The sequence below is a fragment of the Lontra canadensis genome, unplaced genomic scaffold, assembly GCF_010015895.1.
Source record: "Lontra canadensis isolate GAN:19392208 unplaced genomic scaffold, GSC_riverotter_1.0 scaffold3, whole genome shotgun sequence".
Lineage (NCBI taxonomy): Eukaryota > Metazoa > Chordata > Mammalia > Carnivora > Mustelidae > Lontra > Lontra canadensis.
Genome location: NW_022630997.1, coordinates 45167057 through 45189423, shown reverse-complemented (window position 1 = coordinate 45189423; position 22367 = coordinate 45167057). Strand labels below are relative to the sequence as shown.

Genomic DNA, 22367 nt, shown 5'->3' with positions numbered 1-22367 from the left:
CAAGTTTATGACTTGCAATGAAATGTGTGAATTGGCCTAGCCCTTTTTTTTTTTTCTCCCAGTAGCAAAACTTGTCTCTCATAACCTTTGTAAATATTTCTTTCCCTAAGTAGGAAACTTTTGTTTCATCACCCCCACCACACAAACAACAAATGTCAAGACACATTCAAAACCAGAACAAAGCCTCGCAAATAAATGAAAAAATAAATGGCACAAGAAAGCAAGTCTGTTTTAACTTTTTATTAAAATGCTTAGGATACAGATTGACTTTCTTTTGTAAATGACTTTTAATTAACTTTTCCTGAAATAGGACACATATGCACTCTGATAAAACAGAATGAAAAGTCTCAATTCATGGAGTTCCTGTACAAAGCTCTGATCCTCTCTGTTAAGAGCCAAGCTCCTCACAGCAGCTTCTTTTGCAATCTTTTCATAGGAACAGTGTTTTCTGTGGAGCAGGAAATAGATGCCAGACTTTTCAATCCCCTCTTTCTCCAGTGGCCAAAGTAAACCACTTTCACAAAGAGCTGAGCTGTGTAGAATCCATAGTTTTCTAGCTTGCCTACGAAGGGGTCAGGGACAAAGAGGAAAAAACAAAACCGAAAACTAGCGCTGCAATCATACTTCTCAAGTCTCTGGATAAAGAAGTATGGGTTACCTTTAGCCAAAGGAAATTAAAATTATGCAAGTTAACTACCTAGTTCATTCACCATTAGCTACATTTGTTCATTTAAGGCTTTCACCCTTTCCAAACCAACAGTTTTGTTGCAATCCAGCTATGCTTGCTAACAGAGGAAAGGCACGCTATTCCCAGATTTATCCTTTAATGAGCCTCTGCATTTGTACCTGGCAGTGAGAAACTAGCCTTTCCTAATAGGTCAGTACTGAAAACTGACAATGAGAAATCCATTAAAGAGTAACACCCCTACTCGCCCCTGGAATATTACCCACACTTCCCTACCCTCACATTAGACACCAAAATTCCACTGAATGTATTTTAAACCTTTGCATCATAATTTTGTTTTGAGGAAACTACTTGTAATCTCTCATTAAAGAAAAATGAAGATATCCACCCATTTTAAGAGAGGGTCTAAGATCCTGAAAATCCAATTTTACACGTGGCACTAAGAAAAAGGAATGCTATAAAAATGATCATCACACGACTGGGCATGCTGAGGCTTTTATACTGAGCTCTTAATGACAAGTGACACTGGCGAAGAAAGAACACCACTACACAAAGTCCTCAGTTTCCCCAGCTTATTTCTGGCATGGAGAAAAGCAATTTCATACCACAACCCTCCCCCAAAAAGTAACCTAGAAAAAGAGCTCATGAACATTCCCATAAAGAAGCCAAATCTTGCACATGAGAATTTTAAACCCCACTAAATAAATCTTTCCTGGATCCAAACAAATGCTACAAATGCCAGGTTTTTAAGTTCTCAACTCACAGAATTAAAAGCCCTTCAACTGTAACTGCCCTGTGTGACTCACCTATCCTGAAAATGTTCTCCTAGACTCTGTGCAAAAGTAACGGACACACGCCTGTAGTATAGGAGAACATGGGGGATGTTCTCTTTTGATGCAAAAGTCATTCTTTTTTATAACTGAAAATGAAAAAGGTGCTATGGAAAGTTAAGAGCAAAGACTGCCTGAAATTTGTAGCTTTGTAAGTAAAAATAATAAAATCACCACTCTATATTGAACTCCTCCACAGCAAACCAACCGTCTGCTCTACCAGGTGAGGAACGACCCTGGCTGACCACAGTGGAAACCTGTCGCCACCACCAGGCCGGCCGGGCCCTCTCCTGCTCCTCTGTGCACAAGGTTGGCGCCACCTACCACAAGGCAGTCAGAGAGCAGGGGAGCTTTGGCTCACTGACCTGCTAACTCAACAGGACTAAGTTTACTTGACTGAGCTCTGGCCTCCAACATGTTTCATGTGCATAATTTTATGAAGAAGCTAAATGCCATTCACTAGACCAAAAAAAAAAAAAAAAAAAAGAACTCTGGACCAAGTAAATTTTGAACTCAGAAAGTTAGGAGGGACACCAATGACATTAACAACACTTTCTTTAAAAAATAGAATCACTTTCTTTGAAATCAACCACAGTGGTGAGACGTGTTTTTCTTTTTAGGTGCCCCAGGATGGCACACAGCTTTACACAGCAAATCCTGCCAACTTCCAAGTCCCGGGATGCTGAGCTGCACCAGCACGTGGGGCAGTGTTACCTCCCAACAGTGTGGAGAAGAGCACATGTCACCACTGGGCGATGAGAGAGCTGACAGAGACTCTTGGCTTCTCAACGCCAGACACGGTTGAAGAGCTTTCCTTGTTCTATTAGAAAAGTTCATGAGGAAGCTGTGAATAGGATCAGTCCAGAGAAGGAAAACTCTTTTATTTTCACTGTCCAAACATCAGTCAATATACTGGGAAAGCCAGCGGAAGCCCTCGCCGTAGCCTTGCCTCTTGAGCACGCTGCACATGAACACTTCCATGGGGCGGGCGTTCAGCTCCTTCAGGGTCACGTTCCCCTAAGGGAGGCAAAACCAAGAAAGGCCTGTTAGCATCCCCATGGTGGAAAAGCTCGAAAGGGTGATCACAAATCACACTCTTTGTTCCTCAAAAGCAAATGAAGTAGGAATTACTTATAAAAATGGGGTCAAAGCCATACAGATTATCTTCCGCAGAGCATCATGCTTTCAAGACAAAATAAGCAGCACAGTGAAGAGCCTTTACTTTGAACACACCAGCATCTGGAAAGTTACGGCAGCTAACCAAGAAAAAGGCCACTAGGACCCACAGAACCAGCATGTTCTTTGATGGAGAGAAGTCCAAGACTCTTGGAAATAAGGACATTCTTGAGGCACCTGGGTGGCTCAGCTCGTTCAGCACCACCGACTCTTGGTTTTGACTCAGGTCATAATCGCAGGGTTGTGAGATCCAGCGCCATACGGAGCTCCTCATTTAGTGGGAGTTGGCTCAAGATTCTCCCTCCCTCCACCCCTCCCCCAATCATGCATGCGCTCTCTCTCTCTCTCTCTCAAATAAATAAATCTTTAAAAAAAAAAAGGAAGGGTGCTTGGGCGACTCAGTGGATTAAGCATCTGTCGTCAGCTCAGGTCATGATCTCAGGATACTAGGATTGAACCCCACCTGGGACTCCCTGTTCAGAGGCCAATCTGCTTCTCCCTCTCCCTCCGTCCCTTCCCTTGCTCATGCTCTCTCTCTTTCTGTGCACTCTTTCTCAAATAAATAAACTCTTAAGGTTAAAAAAAAAAAAAAGAACACTCTCATTAGCACAAGCATTCAGAATTAAATTATATCAAGGAATTTAAGAATTCATGTTGTGTAACACTCATGCAGAAGAGGGGAAATTAAATTAAAGTCAGTGCTTCTAGAAAGAAATAGCTAATCAAGAAGAGGTAACACTTAGAAATAAGAAACCATAAAAAGAAAAAAGTCAGAAGGTTATCAGAGATCTCAGAAAAGGAAAATTTTTAAAACTGATTATGCCAAAACTTCAAGCTGAAAAAACCAGAATTCTTGCTTAACTACTGCTGATCTAGATTTTTTCTCTCACAAGCACTGCAGCAAGTTCTCCTTCCAACTGGATACAGCATATAACCTACTGATCCGGGAGACTCAGGTTCTTCTATTCCTGGTTTTATCACTGACTTGTTGTATAGATCTGAACAAATCACTCTCTGATTTTCCTCATCTTCAAATTAGGGATCACAGTCCTACCTCGCTCAGCAAGGAACACTGACAATAATCCAGTGCTTGGGTCTCAGTGCTTGGAAAGCGATCATGAATGATCACTCTACTTCATAACCTGAAATCTCCAGTCAAAAACAAAACTGATTTCTGGTTAAGGCGGCCTTCTTCAAAAAAGATTTCTCTGAATGAGATTTGAAAGAGAGTCAAAAAATTCTTAAAATTGGTAAGCCTGCCTTTCCTCCCAATTTCTTCATCCTCATATATCTGAGGAAAATTTCCTCAGACAATGGTGAAAGAACAGGCTCCTGCCTTCACAGTGACTACAAATCACCTATGGCAAAACCAATCCTAGGCCCAGTTAAACTTTTGAAAGACAAGTAAAATCCAGATAGTAAAACATGAATTTCTCAAACACTCTGAATTTCCTTAATAATATGTCCCCTGATGATTTTTCTCTTACCTTTCCTGTGGTCTGTCCATAAAGCCCAAATATCTCACGGAGTTTTTCTTCACTGATCGCATCTGTTCTGTCAATCTTGTTACCCAAGATCAGGATTGGCACATTGGATATTGTTTCATCAGTCATTAGCGCCTAAAGACAACATAAAGGAAGAACTAGGTGAGAATCTATGAATGCCCACTAGATCATGAAAAACACCCAGACCTTCACTTGTCTACAATGAATCAAATGTAAAGAGAAATATCTAATAGTCTTTATACCTGAGCGATGATCTAAAAATCTTGACATTATACAACATTTTTAATGTTACGTAAGAAGCCCCTAAAAATTACCTTGACCTTAGGTAAAAATCCTCTAACAGCTTCAAAACAATTGCAGCTTAAGGCTGTGCCTATTTACAAGGAAGGAGAACTGCCTCAACCTTAACTCTGAGATAAATCACTCAACCACAGACCATCCTCGGGCTCTCCACTAAGCACGGTCCTAGAAGACTGAATGCTCTGGCTAAAGAGTCTTGAGGAGGTCTTCAGGAAGCCCCCAAGTGTACACTGAGTGCTCAGTGTGTGCAAAGCACTATCTCAGGCACTGAAAGGAGTACAAAAAGAAAGGTAAGACATATCCCTGGCTTCAAGAAATCCTCACTCTATGTTCATACATCTGTCAGCAAAGCAAAGCAAGTGTATGATTAAGTGTCACAATGAACAGGGACAGAATACAAATACTAACAGACATTCGGGGAAATCAAATGGCAGGGCAAATGGTGGACTTAAGGAAAGTCTTAGCAAAGTAGAGGAACCCAAACTAGGCTCTAAAAGAGGGGCAGGATTTGGACAGATGGAAAGGAAAAGGAAGAATATAAGCAATGGCTTTACGGTAGGAAAAGAATTCAGAAAGCCACATGGAGAATTGCCTGTCTTCGTATGTTGACACACAGTAATAACAGAATGGGAAGGCATGATCAACATTACGGTGCCAGCCTAAGAAGTTAGCTGCAACAGATCCTGAAGACCCCAAATCCAGAAATTACTAGACAGAATCCGTGTGTAAGAGGGTGCCTGGGGGGCTCAGTCAGTTAAGCGTCTGCCTTCAGCTCAGGTCATAATCTCAGGGTTCTAGGACCAAGAGTGACATCCAGCTCCCTGCTCAGTGGGGAGTCTATTTCTCCCTCTGCCCCTCCCACCCCCACTCTCAAAAAAAAAAAAAAAAAAAAACTGTGCATAAAAAAAAAAACACAATGAATTCACACAAAGTATCTATGTGCACTCAAGTAAGAGATAATGACCTAGCCTAAGATGACAGCATCTAAGGGACAGTGAGTGCAGCAGGCACTGTGGAGAAAGAAGTAAAGAGACTGATGTCTGGATAATAAGACAAGTAAGACGGGCCTGAGCTGGCAGAGATTTCGAGCCTGGGAACCCAGTGCCCACTGACAGGAAAAGCCTGGAAAGGACAGTAGAGCTGAAGGGATAATGCGCAACACACTTTTGACCATCTTAGGTTCTAGGAAGTGTTAGACAAAATCAGAGTAAGGATGTCATTCGTTGATTAAATACTAACCAGATGCTACTCTATGTCTGATGCTTTGCTAAGTGCAAGCGTTTCACAAAGAACAAAACTAGGTCCCTTCTAAGTTCACAATCTGATGAAGACACCTACAAGAAAACCAGTAAAGACCAGAGACACTGATAAGGCAGCGAGTCTAGGTCCGAGAGGTCAGGGAAAGCTTCCTATAAGAGGTCATGGCTGAACTCTGGGATCTCCTAAAGGACATTTTTAAATTTACCAGTTAAAGTGGGTGGGGGTCAGATGAGAAAGCCAGGCAGGGACATTTGTGCATACTAAAGGAAGGACAAGTTGTTCTCTATGTTTGGAATGTAGTTCAAGGTAGGCAATAAAGAGAAAAGAAGCTGGAGAAATAAACAGAGGAAAGATCAGGAAAGACTTTATGTGCTATGCAAAAGACTTGTGGATTTTATCCAGAAGGTGATAGAGTTCTATTAAAGAATATTAAATAGGCCAATGATATGTCTGAAAAAGTTCCTTCTAGCATTTTAGAATGTGGCAGGGTGGTAGTGAAATCTCCGGTCATTCACAGTATCTGGACCGCATGTCCAGGTAGATGGTCGGGAAGAGTTCCATTCTGGGAGACCGGAATTGGCAGGTGGAGCTCTTTAGTAGGCAGCATTATGTGTGAGGCTGGAGCTCAAGAGAGGTTTAAACAAGAGAAATCCATAGGGGAGTCACTGGCATGTGGCAGAAGAAGGAATGAGAAGCAGCCTTGACCAGCCTGGGAGGAAGTACTGACCCTAGGGAACACCAAGGTTTAAGGGCTAAGGAGGGGAATGGGTGCCTGCGAAAGAATCTGAGAAGTATTAGCCAGAGAGAGCACACCAAAACCAAGAATGCAAATGCGAGCTCAAAGAAAGAGAGAATGCCAATGCCAAGAGGTCAAGTAAGAGAAGGAATGCCCTATAAGTGATTCTACAAGAGACCAGAGGTATAGATGCAAGAAACTATACTCACAAATAAATGGGGCACAGGTTCAAACTGCCAGGAACAAGAATGCAGAGAGACAGTTACAAATCAAATAAAAAGAAGAGGTGCAGGGTGACCCAGTAGGGATTAACAAAGACAACATGACAAGAACTGTGAAGCCGAGCAAATGCAATGCTGAGGAAGGAGAAAACCTGACAGTATCAAAAGCTGCCCATGACCCAAACTGACGACTGAGAACAGACTGTGAGGGTCTGTGAAGTCATTCAGTGCAAGGGGGGCAGACACAGAGTGAGAACGCAGATTCAAACACATAAAGAACCCTTAATCTCTCTCTTTAGGTTTCACTCCGAAACAGGGACCATCTATGGTATGTGAAGGGAAAAGGCATTCACTATGCCAGGGCAAGAGGCACACGCTGGGGAGTGTGGGAGCAAACTGGACACAGTCACCCTATGATAGATATAAACAAAGTTAACTTCCTCAAGTTCAAGCTGAGTTTCCTCAGGACACTGAAAAGCAAGATCTTCGATTTAAAACACGTCCTTCCTGTAACTAAGACTTTTATCAAATGGTAACTGGAATGCTGAAGTGCTGGCACTACTGACCTGTATTCCTTAAAAGAAACAGAGGCCAAGAAAAGAAAAAATATAATCGTACATTTAGCTCAACTTTAGATTCCATGAGGCGAGGATGATCTGCACAGTCGACCAGAAAGACAATCCCATTAATTGCTGGGAGGTAATTTTTCCAAACGCGACGTGCTGGAAGACAAAGTTGTAGTTGCGTTAATTTTTTTTCTTTAAAAAGTATTTTGAAAAATATATCTATTTTTTTGTCCTAAAATGGGCAAACCTTGGCTTGGTTTCAATAGCATTCAATTCCATATGGATTCTCCAAGTCCCAACCAGAATTAAATCAGAACAAAGGGTATATATATACTCTGATATTCCATGAACCTGGTTTTTTTTTTTTTTTTTTCAGATTAAAAAATCAAGGTTTTCTGCCTGATTTTCAGAAAAACTGCAACATCTGGCAATCCCACACATACCCGCCCACATGTCAATGATCAGCTGGAACTAAATGCCCCTTTTGAAATCTGGGCTCTTCCATTTGGCAAAGTTTCCACCACACTCTACTGTCTGAAACCCAGCCACTTTGACTCACTTTAAAATGACCAACCTCACCCCTAAAGCCAAATTCATCAAGATGCAAATTACCTGTCCAGACACCATTTAGTCCCAAGTTAGTTCCTAACTAACCAATGTGTACGTGTACTGACACACCCGCTCTGTCCACTCTCAGGAGATGGGGCCTGACAGGGGTTGAAGTTCCCAGGCAATTACCTCAGTCTCCCAGATTTAACCCAAGAGGCCTTATAAATTTTATTTATTTAGTTTTTTGTTTATGCCATGAAGTGATAATGGTTTGGGAAGCAATACTTTAATTATATTATCATTTCTAAGCCATTCATTTCCACTACTTTCACTGGGATGAGTAACAAAGCATATCCACATCAAATAGTTAATAATGGTTATCTCTAAAGAGTGTGATAGGGAGAGGCTGGGGAAACTTCCACTTTTTGCTTTCCATATTCATATGCTGAGTGTATATTCAATTTGTCATATGGAGCCAGAACTACTTTTTTTTTTTTTTTTTAAGTTCTCTCTATACCTAACCTGAGGCTTGAACTCACAACCCTGAGATCAAGAGTTACATGCTTTTCTGACTGAACCAGCCAGGCACCCTGAGCCTGGCCTACTTTTAGAAGTTAAAATTTTTAAGTTGTTTTTTTTTTTAAAGGAAATCTCCAAATATATAGCATTTTAGTAATTTCTGTAAAATGGTGACTAAGTTATTAAGATAAAGTAATTTGTTAAATAAATTTTCCTCAAACAAAACAAAACTACATGTAACACATTCCTCCCCTTCTTAATCTATCAAAACCTGAAAGCTAAATCTATCACACCAAATACCACCCTAAGTCTTAGTTCAGGGGTCCAAAAACATCTTTCCTACATTCTCAAAGTGGTCTCAGTTCAGTTCTTACAACTGTATTACACGTGAATTTCAATTTGTAAGCAGTTACAAATCCCTTTGAAAGAAGTGAAAAAGCCACCATATACCCATTCCTACCCAAATGAAAACAATACAAGCTCATTATAGACAAAAGGACACAAGATGATCTATAATCCTCCATCGAAATACACCTACTGCTAATGTTTTTGTATATATTTGTTCAATCTTTTTTCTGTACAGGTATTTTATGTGATTATGATCATACTACATATGATTTTGTGGGATATAAATATTAAGTGACTAAAATAAATGTAATTATGTTAATGAAATCGCTGACTACAAAATCATTTGGATCACTCCTTATATTTTTGGTTAAAATTACTTGGCTAAAAAATGGGGCACCTGGGTGGCTCAGTGGGTTAAAGCCTCTGCCTTCGGTTCAGGTCATGATCCCAAGGTCCTGGGATCGAACCCCGAATCAGGCTCTCTGCTCCGCAGGGAGCCTGCTTCCCTCCTCCCCCTCTGCCTTCCTCTCTGCCTACTTGTGATCTCTCTGTCAAATAAATAAATAAAATTTAAAAAAAAAATTACTTGGCTAAAAAATTAAAATTACCAATATTCTGTTCTTTTAACTACGCTTTTAAAAAGCTATATTTAATTCAACCTAATACAATGAATGCTCCAAAAGGAAACCTCTTAACTCAATTTAATAACAAATGAATAAATCTGACAAAATTTCAATATTTTTCCTACTTTGCAGAATATTTACTCCCACATCTTAAATGTTTGACTCCTAAGCCTAAAGTCCTGCCAAATGTAAAGTACGTGTCCATCAGAAAAAGATGCTCTGGTCTACGTATCTCCAAAACCCACACAAGATACCTGATAGGAATCTAGGAACCAAATGGACATGGCCTGCATAAGGCAAGAGGTACTACAAAAACAATAAGGTAGAAGGAAATATTCTACCAACCGCCCCAGATGGATAGAGTATACTAAACAGATCAGAGTGGTCACAAGCATTAAGTGGAAGCCTGCTTCTCCTTCTCCCACTCTCCCTGCTTATGTTCCCTCTCTCACTGTGTTTCTGTCATATAAATAAATAAAATCTTTGAAAAAAAAAAAAACAAAAAACAAAAGTATATATCCCTGTTATTTATTAACTTTTTTTTTTTAAGATTTTATTTATTTATTTGACAGAGATCACAAGTAGGTAGAGAGGCAGGCAGAGAGAGGGGAAGGGAAGCAGGCTCCCCGCTGAGCAGAGAGCCTGATGTGGGCCTCGATCCCAGAACCCTGGGATCATGACCTGAGCCGAAGGCAGAGGCTTTAACCCACTGAGCAACCCAGGCGCCCCTCCCTGTTATTATTTTTGCAACTTTTGACAAATTTGAAATTACTTACAAATAATAACAATTTTCTACATACTTATACTCCATTGAATAAAGGATATAAAAGAGACATGATTAAATTTGATATTGTACTAGATCTTGCTCAAGAGGAAAAATGCTATAAAGGAGATTATGGAGACAACTGACAAAAAGAGAAATATACACTACATAGTAGATAAAAATAAAACTTCCTAGGTTTGATAACTTACTATGTGTTAGAGAGAGACTAATAAATTGGAGCAAAAGGTATAAAGGAGTAGAGTTCTCTATATGCAACTTTTGATAAGTCTGAAAGTACTTAACAATTTTAAGTAATAAGAGCTCAATCATAATTTAATCACATTCTAAAAAGGTAAAAATGTCACACTGCTTAAAAAAAAAAAGAGGGAATAAAAAGAACCATAAGTTAACAGCATTCTTCCACTGAATCGTCTCTTACCTTGCTCATGCCCACCAAGATCAAAAGTTGTAAACGTCATTCCAGCAATTGTCAGCTCTTCTGATGCTGAAAAATGGTCAAAATAGAAAAAAGACATAAACTCCTCCATCCAACAAGGCCCAGCTCCCAGCACTGTAAGCCAATACAAAGGCAAAACTTAATGAAGCTTTTACCTTGGAAAGAAAAGGATACAAGAATGAAAACATTCTTAAATTATTCTAAAAAGCCAAGTTTCTTTTTCTCTTTTTCTCTCAAAGTTTCTGTCTGCTGCTTCTTAGAAGTAGATATGGGAGATGTGTCCCCTTAGAGAAATAATGAGAACTGATACTGAGAGTCCCAGAGGGTTAGATTTAGGGGTATGTGACCTGAGTGTCCTACAAGGAACTTTTTTTCAAGTGAGTTGTCTTTTGAAACCTCAGTTAATACAAGAAATGAGTCAACTGGGGATTTATCCTCAAACCATGACAATGACCTTCAAGTATCAAAAGGTCAGCTGGTATTTTCAAACCTACTTGGATGTAATGTTGGTACATGTTGGCCCAATCGGTCATCTTTGAGCATGTGTAGAAGAGTGGTTTTGCCTGCATTGTCCAAACCCAAAAATACAAGTTTTCCAGATTTCTTGTAGAGTCCTAAAAAAGAAAAAATAATTAACATAATTTTGCTTTCTACTTACCAAAGGCTGTTTGTGTTAGATCGTTGGACAAAATGTACAAAGTTTGAAACCTATGATATATTTCAAGGAAATGGTTTTACCTAGAAACTGGAGCACACTGCTGAAGCCATTGTAGATCCACTCAAAGATGAAAGACATTATTAATGCTTACTACCTGTATAAAATATGAAAGCAGCAAACATTAGCTTTCTGAATGCTAGTATAGTTCCGGAGAAGTTAACTCTTATTCTGTAGCTCTGATGCATGTTTATTGTCCCATGTTTTCAGGCACAAGATAATAAAGATTTTGCACCCTGGAGGGAAGTCTGTGGGGTTCTCAGATCTGTACAAAATCCTGGTTTTCTATCAGTTTTCAATCTATGATACTCCGAGGGCTTGGAGTTAAAGATACACTTTCGGGGTGCCTGGGTGGCTCAGTTGGTTAAACAACTGCCTTCGGCTCAGGTCATGATCCTGGAGTCCTAGAATTGAGTCCCCCGCATCAGGCTCCCTGCTGGGTGGGGAGCCTGCTTCTCCCTCTGACCTTTCCTCTCTCATTCTCTCTCATTCTCTCCCTCTCTCAAATAAATAAAAATAAAATCTTAAAAAAATTTAAAAAAAATACACTTTCATCTTTTACTGTGTAACTTTCTCCTCCAGACAGCTGCTCATTCACATTCCTTAGATACACCACAGCTATTACCAGTTAGTAAAACCTCTAGGAAATGACTCCATCAATAATCTAGATCAAAACATCGCATCGATACACTAAGCAGAAAATAAGAATGAAAAGCATATTAATCCTTCCTTGTAAACAGCTCTAAAACACAGTTACCAAAATCCCAATGGCTGACATGATTTGCCCTGCCCCACTTACCAATGACGATTCTTTTTTTTAAAGATTTATTTATTTGAGAAAGAAAGAGAGCTTGTGGGAGGTGAGGAGGGGCAGAGAGAGAGAGAATCTCAAGTAGACACCCCAATGAGCAAGGAGCCCCAAGCTCATGACATTGAGCTGAACCAAAAGTTGAAATCTTAATCAACTGAGCCACCAAGGTGCCCCACCAATACACTTTCTTTCTTTTTTTTTTTAAGATTTTATTTATTTATTTGACAGAGAGAGATCACAAGTAGACAGAAAGGCAGGCAGAGAGAGAGAGGGAAGCAAGCTCCCTGCTGAGCAGAGAGCCCAATGTGGGACTCGATCTCAGGACCCTGAGATCATGACCTGAGCCGAATGCAGCGGCTTAACCCACTGAGCCACCCAGGCGCCCACCAATACCCTTTCTTAAACAATATTTATTTAACCCCTTTTGCAGATTTGTGTCTTGACTTATAAAAAGATATGATATCACTATTTTGGAGAGACATTAAGAAATAAGATAATCTTTTCATAATATGAGTAAACAAGACATAACCCATTTTACAAACAGTGATTTTCTTAAAATAAGAGTACTTATTTAGGGCATAGAAATAGGTTCCTAGCCAAGTACAAACCCTAATTAGTACTAATAGTAGGACCACTTTTCATATTGTTTTCCGTAAGCCTAAACAAAACAAAAGATCACCCAAAGCTACTAGAAAGTCTACACACACTGGTAATGAGCAAGAGGACCTCTGAAAGAAGTTAAGAAGGTAAGATCTAAAGCCAGTGCTAGTGTCAAAGTTTCTGAGGTTCAGCATTTCCTGGTCACTGAACTTTTGCCTCAATATCTCAGATTTGGTGAAGAAAAAAAAAAAAAAAGAAGAAGATTTCCCCCACTTTCACTCCTCTTCATCAGCCAGAGCATATGAACACAAAGCTACGGTAGATGTGACCAACTGTTATCAAATGCAACTTTCATGAACTTTTGTTTCTTTTACTAGTGACCTTAACAGGGTTATCCACAAAAACCCACCTATATTCTTCCCTCAAAGAATGCTACACTGGGTGCCTGGGTGCCTCAGTCAGAGGAACTGTGACTCTTGATCTTGGGGTTGTAAGTTTGAGCCCCAAATTAAGGGCAGAGACTACTTAAATAACTAAATGTGAATACACACACACACACACACACACACACACACATATCTAGACACACATATATTTAATATACATATACATATATATGTGTGTGTGTATATATCATTCTTTTTTTCTGTCCAGTGACTGAGTTGGTTTGTTTGTTTTGTTTAATCAGGCCTGGGCACCTGGTGGCTCAGTCGGTTAAGCAGTTGAACAACTGCCTTCAGCTCAGGTCATGACTCCCAGATCCTGGGATCCAGTCATGCACTGGGTTCCCTGCTCAGTGGAGAGTCTACTTCTCCCTTTGCTGCCCATGCCCCACCCCCCAACTCGTGCTCGCTCCCTCCCTCTCTCAAATAAATAAATAAAATCTTTTAAAAAAAATCAGGTCTGACTATAAACTTGAGGGGCTTCCTAATGCTTGTTTTCTATGGCTCTTATCATGGAAAGCCAAATGAGACTTGGGAGTTTGGGCGAGAGCAAAGGCTAAGACAAAAGCTTTTGGGAAAAAAAAAAAAAAAAAACCTAACTGTGGGGTTTTTTTGCCCTTTTCAGTAACATTAAAATGTATTTTTGCAGGGTGCCTGGTGGCTCAGTTGGTTAAGCATCTGCCTCTGGCTTGGGTCAGGATCCTGGGGTCCTAGGATTGAGCCCCACGTCAGGTTCCCTGCTCAGCAATGAATCTGTTTCTCCCCCTCCCTGTTCCCCCTGCTTATGCTCTCTCTCTCTCACTCAAATAAATAAAAATTTAAAATATGTATATTAATATTAATATATATTACATATATTTGGGGAGGACAGGGACCAAATTTAGCATGTTAAATAATTTGTCTGGTAACTTAGTCAGCACTTTAAGAAGTTTAATGACTTAAATATACCTACAAAGCTCCTGTTTTTAAGTTTCCACTGTAGGTAAGTAAAAGAACAATGTGCCTCTTCTCCACAATTCCCCCGAACCAGTCATCTCTCCCTTCTACTTTTCTCACTCTACAACCTGGAGAAGTGAGGCTCACCTTTACAGAGAACCTCTCTTTAAGATCCCTCCCACTCTGATCACTCCTTTAAAACCCACTGTTACATATTCATTTGCAGACACAGGGTTGCAGTCAACACTTCTACAGACTCTTTGTAAAGTTTTACCACATCATTTTAGAATTCTTCCAAACTCAATGAATTCTCCAAAGGTGACAATGGGAAAACCCCCCGCGTAAGGATTCTTTCACGGTAACTGAATTAGTTCGATTTTCCAATTTATCTTCCCTTGACATTCCTGCTTTAATTAAAGGTCCCTCCAAAATGATCAATGGAAAAGTGCTTGAAGAAACTCTTCAGGTGATGTTAAAAAAATAATAAAAACCATTACTGGACCCAAAGTGTTGTACTGTATTGCTACCCATAGTTAAGGAAATGGCTTTGATGGTTCCTCCGTCCTTGTAATCTTAGGGTTTGTAACCCTCGTGAGCAGTTCTACAGTTTTATACAGTGCCTGCACATACATCTCATTTCAACCTCACACAAATCCTACTGGGCAGGGGTCCTTAGCCTTCGATAACAAGACAAGGACGCTGACACTCCTAGGTCAGCTGGCTGAACCAAAACTGCTCAGCTAAAGAAGTCTAAGTGCCAAAACTTAAACCTTCCTCTTAAAATGCCAAAGCTAAAGCTCTTCCTGTTAATATTACATAAAATTCCAATCAAAATCACAAAACTGCTTTTAAAGAAACATAAAACTTCCGTAACCTACCAGCTAAACAGATGATAATCTTTCTAAGTTTCCTTCCTTACAATTTATCACACCTTCTGAATGGTATTTTAATAACTAGCATTCTATTTATCTCCTATCCTTGATCCACTCTACCACCTTATGGCCTCTTGTGGCCTAATTGGCGTACTCTAAAATTTAAGAACTCTAAACTACCACAAAAGCACTGCCAATGGACCCCAAACTAAAATCTGCCAATTTCAGGACTGACATGAGAATGAAGTAAATTAAAAAGAAGAGCCCTAGCCAATGCTGACCATTAGCCAATAACGTGTGCATTACTCTCTATATATGCTCATTATTTCTTAGGCATCCTCTTTACAGCTTGGAGACACCATTCCTGACAGATCTGGGAGAGCAGGCTGTTGGTTCTGAGCGAAGAAACCAAGCTGAGCTGCAGCGTCAATACCAAAGGTCAAGCCCCCAGGCAAAGCACCACAGGTCCCTTGTCACGACCTAAGCAGATGGGTCGAGGTAGAGAAAAGACAAGGGCAGGGGAGACTACTAACCGAGACAATTTAGTGCCAGCCTTCACAAGTGCACGCCCGGCCTCTAGGATAGAATCATGAAGAAAACACTAATCTATACAAAATGCACTCGAAGGAATTTTTCCACGCACTGAAAAGAGGAAGGAAAAGAGGAAGGTGGAAGAAGAAAATATGGGGTTCGAGACCCAGGGCATCAGACGGTAACAGAGCTGAAAGTCGGGAAGGGGGGTGCGCACAGCTCTGGGAGTCAGGAGATCCGGTTCGAACGCTCCTCTTGTTATCTGTGGGGCCTTGGCCAATTCAGTGCCTCCCGAGCCTTATTATTCCCCCGCACCAAGGACAGTCATCAAGGACCCCCACCAGCCCGACCCAGGGCTGTGAGGCTCCTCCGAGACGGGATGTGAAACCGTTTCGCAAACCTGAGCGCACAGTACAGACAAGAAAACTGTTATCCCGCCCAGCAGCTGCGGGACCCCGAAAGGAATGCAGATCGACCCGACACCCCAAGGGCTGTGAGGAAACGGAGCAGACCGGCCAAGTCGGCCCGTCCCCACCCAGAACCAGCCCCGCGGCCCCACAGAACCGCCTGCGTGTCACTTCCCCCCCCACACACACACACACAGCAACCCCGCCTGAGCCGGCCTCCGCCCTGACCCTCCCCGCCGTCCGCCCCAGCCCCGCCCGCCCCTCGGCTCCTTCCTTCGCAGCAGCCCCCCGACTCACGGCCAAGGGGCTCCTCCGGCGGCGGCGGGCGGCTTCGACCCTCCCTCACAGCACACAGCCCAGCAGCACCCGGGACCGCCAGCTATTCGCCGGATATACGTAACACCCCCTCCCCCGGGACTTCCGGGCGCGTGCTTGCCCGCGCCCCCTCATAGCGTCACGGCGCTCAGTCACGCCGGGGCCTCCTACCGAAGACTCGGGAGCGGAGGGGCGGGCCTGAGGCGTGCAGAGCGATCCCGGGGACGGGCCACGTTTGGCTCCGCCCCCCGCCGTCCGGAGGGCGGGACGCGCGAGACGTGGCAGGGCCGCGGCTCCAGGGGCGGGGCGGGAGCCCGGAGTCTCGCAGTACTCTCAGACGCGCTGCATCGCGGCTTCAAGTCCGACTGCCGTCGCAGACGGTCGGGCCAAATCGGGAGCAGCGACAAGTGGCTAGGTAGGTTCTCAGAGCGAAGAGCTGCCCCGACAGCCCTCGACTTAGGGTGGATCCCAGAAAGCCTTTGCTTTCAGTCACCGTTTTCTGCGACAGCCTGTGTTTTGGAAGAACAGCTAATATTCATTGAGCCCTTAGGTTCCCCGCAGTGCACTGAGTACTTCGCATGCATGCCCCCAGTATTTGACCTTGATAACAGCCGTTATGAAGCAGATTTATTTTTTTTTCCCCTTTTGCAAATGAGAGAATCAAGGTTCAGAATAGTCCAGTAACCAAGCCCAAGTTCATAGGCTAGGAAGTGGCAAAGCGGCACGTTAGTTCCTACTCTGCCATCCTTCCCAAGCATTTTCTCATTTAATTCTGAAGTCAGTCCTATGAGATTGGTATTACTCCAATTTTACAGATAGGAAAACTAAGTCAAGTGACAAGATGAATGATGTTTTTGGATAGTAAGACCGAATACCAAAAACATTGAATTCTCCTTAAGTACAGTTATAAAATTTAACATAATTCCCATAAAAGAATTAACAGAATTAATAGGTTGTGTGTGTGTTTTAAACTACCCTATTTTTTCCTAAAATTCAAATGGAAAAAATAAACAAGACTATTCGGGGAACAGACTCTGGAAAAGAACAAGGAGGGGGACCTAGCACTATCAGATACTCAAATAAATATATTATAGATCCTCAGTAATTAAAACACTTTAGGAGGGCAAGGAGGGGAGCACCTAAGTGGCCCAGTTGTTAAGCATCTGCCTTAGGTTCAGGTCCTGATCCCAGGGTCCTGGGGTCAAGGTCCTGGGATTGAGCCCCAAATCGGAGCTCCCTGCTCATCAGGAAGTCTGCTTGTCGCTCTTACCCTCCCCACTGCTTGTGCTCGCTCTCTCTCTCTCTCTCTCTGACTCTCACTCTCGCTCTCTCATAAGAAAATAAAAACTTGAAAGAAGACACTTTGGTACTAGTGCATGAAAAGCCAAACAAACCCATTAGAACAAAATACAGAAATAGACCCAAATATGTGCAGAAATAAAATTTAAGTGGTATCTGACAACTCCAGTAATACTCAGAGGGAGCTGGACGGACAAGCTCGCCACTTTCCCTGCTCTTTTTATCCTGTAAGTCTTCTGCATTGAGTTTGAATCCTGTCCAGACACAGAAAGCCATGTTCTGAGGCTTCTCCCAGCTCTGGTAAGACCAGAACTGTTTCCGTAGGGCTTGGACCCCTAGTGTGTGTATCCTGGAGACATAGGGCTCCCTTAGCATGAGTTACTGCATTGGATTACTGGCCCTGATGGAAGGCTGGCTTTAAGAGGTTGGGGTGGGGGAGTCCCAAACCACAAGGATGGCTTGGGAGGCTCAGGAGGAAGGAAGGAGCACACAGGCAAATTATCAGGACAGCTGCAAACTCTCCTTACCAAGTGGGCAGCCTTGAGCAAGTTGACAGATACCTCAGATCACAGGGTACCCAGCTCTAAAATGAGTTAAAGAAGAATGTTGTACATGTAAGCAATTTTTCCAGAGTGTTTTCAATAAATGTTTCAGTTATATGTTTAAAAATAAATAATAAATAATAAAAAGGTTGGGACAATAGGTAGTACAAAACAAAACAAAAACCTACGGGTGCCTGGGTGGCTCAGGGGTTAAGCATCCGACTCTCGATCTCACCTTGGGTCTTAATCTCAAGGTCATGAGTTCAATCCCTATGTCAGGCTCCATGCTGGGCATGGAACTTACTTAAAAACAAACAAATAAACAAAAATACTGCCTAAACACTTAAGCAAAACTTTTAGTTGTATTTGACCAGAAGGCTATTTGAGCCCAGCCTTGCTTTCAAACATCTAACCACGTGTTTTCTTGTTTGGGTTTTTATTTTTGTTTTTTGTCTGTTACGTCTTCGTCAAAAGAAGAAAGTAAACCTGTAATTTCTAAGTAAAAAAAGAAAAGATGCGCGAATTCAACTACAAGAAAACAAGCAAGTTTTATATGACAGAAAAGTGCTGCCCTAACAGTGATGACACCATGAACCCCGAAGACAGCACGTTGGGAAAAAATATGCATAATCACATCACAAGTGAAAGGAAAAGACTAACTGTTGTTAGAAAGATGGGCAAGGGGGGGCGCCTTGGTGGCTCAGTCCGTTGAGGGTTGAGCATTTGACTCTCGGTTTTGGCTCAGGTCATGATCTGGGGCTGCCGGTCAAGCCCTGCATCTGGCTCTGTACTGGCGTGAGTCTGCTTGGGATTCTCTGCCTCTCCCTCTCCATCTGCCCTGCTCCCTGCTCACAGCAGGTGTGCATGTGCTCGCGCACACTCTCTCTCCAAAATAAAATCTCAAAAAAATTTTTAGAAAAATAGGCCAAGTATAAGACCAGACAATTCACAGGAAAAGAAATACAAATAGGTCTTTTAGGATAATAAATAGTAATAGAAACAGAGCAATTTTATGTAATCCCCCCCCACTCTATTCTTATCCCCTATACATGCTCAGTATTATTAGGTAGACAGGACTCAGAAGCTAAAACGGGGATTGAAAAACATGTCAGTACTCATAGCTCTCCATGTATATGTATATGTATATGTATATGTATGTATGTATATTTGTATATATGTATACATGTATATATATGTATATACATACATATATATGTATCTATGTACACAGTATGTATATGTGTGCGTATACATATATACATACATACATATACATATATATGAGGAGATTTATTTATTAGAGGAATTGGCTCACATAGTTATGGAAGCCAAGATGTCCCAGATCTGCCATCTGCAAGCTGGAGAACCAGGACAGTTGGTGGTATGATTCAGGCCAAGCCGGAAAGGCCTTGGAGTGGAGAATCAGGGGGCCGCTGTGCCTGCCCCAGAGCCTGAAGGCCCTGGACCCAGGAGCTCTGATGTCTGAGGATAGGAAACATGGATGACAAAGCTTAGGAAAAGAAAAAGAGAATTTGCCCTTCCTTTGCATTTTTGGCCCATTTGAATCCTCAAGGGATTGGGTGATGCCCACCTACATTGGGGACAGATCTCTTTCCTTAGTCTACTGAATCAAGTGCTCATCCCTTCCAGAAACACTCTCACAGACACACCCAGAAATACTCTACCACCTACCTGGGCATCCCTTAGTGCAGTCAAGTTGACACATACAATAAACCATCAGCATCTCTTGGAATTGCCAACATGGAGGTAATGGGTGAGCCTGATAAATGCAGTTTTAGGGAGTGACGAGGATGGGTGCTGGACTGGAATGACCTGAGGAGAGAAAGAAATGGGGCAGTGACCCAGGACAATGCCGTTAGAAATGTGGCTGTGAAGGAGAGACTGGGGATCTAAAAGGGCATAGATGATGAGAATTCATATTCTTTTCTGCTCAGTGGTAAAAAACTGGAATAAGTTGGGGCGCCTGGGTGGCTCAGTGGGTTAAGCCTCTGCCTTCAGCTCAGGGCATGGTCTCAGGTCCTGGGATCGAAGCCAGCATCGGGCTCTCTGCTCAGCAGGGAACCTGCTTCCCCCTCTCTCTCTGCCTGCCTCTCTGCCTACTTGTGATCTCTCTCTCTCTCTCTCTGTGTATGTGTGTCAAAAAATAAATCTTTTTTAAAAAAACTTAAAAGTTGGTTCAAATCTTGAGAAAATAAACATTTGACCTTTGTTATCTGGAGGATTTTATACCATGTTGATTAGAAAAATCTTTTATTTTATGTTATTTTATTTTATTTTTATTTAGAGGGGGGAGGGGCAGAGTGAGAAGGAGAGAGAGAATCTTCAGTGAGCTCAGCACGGAGCCTGGATGCAGGGCTCAGTCTCACGACCCTGAGATCATGACCTGAGCCGAAATCAAGAGTCAGACACCTCACTAAGCCAACCAGGTGCCCCCCAAAACAATCTATTTTAAAATTTGAGACGAATTGTTAAAATTTTCAGATGTTTCCCCTTAGACATCACCTAGAGGCAATTAGAAAAAAAGCACTTCTTCTTTAAGTTGTATGTTCCCCAGTTTACAAAGGGGTGGGAAAGGACATCTAACTTGAAGTCCTTTCCTGAAATATGTTTTTATAAATTTCTCTATATCTAGGTTCTGATTTCCTTGGTCATTATAGTTATACAAAAATAAGTTTTACCTTAGATTTCCTCCTGGACAGGGAATCCTTCCAAAACTGGATGGGTTTTGGAGTCAGAAAAATCACTAAAAGAGAACTATTTTCTGTTGTATCTTTGTTCCAAATAAATTCCATGTCCTCCTGAATAGTATATTACTTTCTTCATCCCTTGTTATATCCTTGTAAGAGTTGAGGAACTGATAAGCCAAAATTGCCCCTTCCTTCACTCTTTCCAAGATGACTCAGAAAAAAAAAAAAGGCAAATCAGAGCTCCCTGGGCCTTCAGTGAAATTACTTTCAACTCCCCGAAAAACTAGATCAAAGCATACACACTGTGACACTCAGGGAGATTTTCAAGTCTTTTTTTGTCCTGTTTGTATTAAGAATAATGCCTTATCTTTGTATTGGTGATTTTATGTAATACCATTTCATTCCAATCAAATATAGCACTCTCAAAAAGAAAAAAATGGGCAAAGGGCTTGAACAGATCTGTAAATGACCAAGAAACATGAAAAGATGCCCAACATCATTAATCATCAGATAAATGCAAATTGAACTGACGTAAGCGGCCACCTCACCCATTAGGATGGCTAGACTCAAAACAAACAAGAACAAAAACAGAAAATAAGTGTTGGCAAGGAGGTGGGGATATTGGAACACTTGGGCACTGTTGGTGAGAATGTAAAATGGTGCGGCCACTATAGACAACAGCATGGGGGTTGCTCACAAAGTCGAAAATAGAATTACCATCTGGTCTAGCAACTCCACTGCTTTGGTATACATCCCAAAGAATTGAAAGTAGAGTCTCAAAGAGATACTTGTACAGCCATGTTCATAGGAGCATTATGAACCGTCAAGGGGTGAAATTAACCTGCTTTATTAATAAATGAAATGTGACATGTACATGCAATGGATATTATTCAGCCTTAAAAGGGAAGGGAATCTGACACATGCTACAACATGAGTGAACCTTGAGGACATGCTAACTGAAATAAGATAGTCACAAAAAGGCAAATACTATAGGATTCGATTCATATGAGGTACCTGGAGGCGTCAAATTCATAGAGACAGAAAGTAGAATGGTGGTTGTCAGGGGTTATGGGAAGGGGGAATGGGAAGTTGTTTAATGATTATAAACTTTAAGGTTTGCAAGACAAAAAAATTCTGGAGATCTTTTCCTTAACATCATGAATGTACTTAACATTGTTGAACTGTACGCTGAAAAATGGTTAAAATGTTAAGTTTTTAAATGGTAAAATATTTTGCCACACTTAAAAAGATTTTTTGTTTTCTTTAAGGAAAGTCTACGCCCAATGTGGGGCTCAGACTCACAATCTGAGATCAAGAGTCACATGTTCCTTTGATTGAGACAGCCAGGCGCCCCTAAAACAAAATTTTTTTTTAATGCACATGTTTCATTTGGCATCTCGAGCATTTTTGCAGATTTGCATGTCATTTTTGTGCAGAGCCATGCTAATCTGTCTTCCATCCCAGTGTTAGTGTATGTACTGATGGAGTGAGCAGAACCTCTAGCATTTTCAGCTTTCCATGCAAAGTCTTTTTGGGGATCTCCATTTTCTGCAGGATTATTCCCATCCTCGCCAGCACTGGTTTTCCCTTTTCTCCCTCTGGTTGAAGGAGCCTTTCCAGGTGTAGGTTCTGGCTTTGAAGAAGCAGTTT

The 22367-nt window shown here is 41.7% G+C and overlaps 1 protein-coding gene across 1 annotated transcript; it reads right to left on the bottom strand.

The window, feature by feature from the left end:
• Positions 1-225: 225 nt before the first annotated feature.
• On the bottom strand, positions 226-16262 carry SAR1A (secretion associated Ras related GTPase 1A). The gene is made up of 7 exons (XM_032841272.1): positions 16151-16262; positions 11277-11350; positions 11033-11152; positions 10521-10586; positions 7332-7435; positions 4179-4310; positions 226-2532 (listed from the first exon to the last, which is right to left on the bottom strand). Exons 2-7 carry the CDS (start codon positions 11332-11334, stop codon positions 2416-2418), a joined length of 597 nt encoding a protein of 198 aa, XP_032697163.1. The 5' UTR covers positions 11335-11350; positions 16151-16262; the 3' UTR covers positions 226-2415.
• Positions 16263-22367: the final 6105 nt, after the last annotated feature.

Bases quoted from the DNA above. Each gene is read 5' to 3' on its own strand.
- SAR1A (XM_032841272.1), bottom strand. From the start codon at position 11,334: ATGTCTTTCATCTTTGAGTGGATCTACAATGGCTTCAGCAGTGTGCTC. The intron at 10,587-11,032 runs GTAGGTTTGAAA...ACCATTTTTCAG, and splicing joins TGTACCAACATTACATCCAA to CATCAGAAGAGCTGACAATT. The intron at 7,436-10,520 runs GTAAGAGACGAT...TTTGTCTTCCAG, and splicing joins TCTTGGTGGGCATGAGCAAG to CACGTCGCGTTTGGAAAAAT.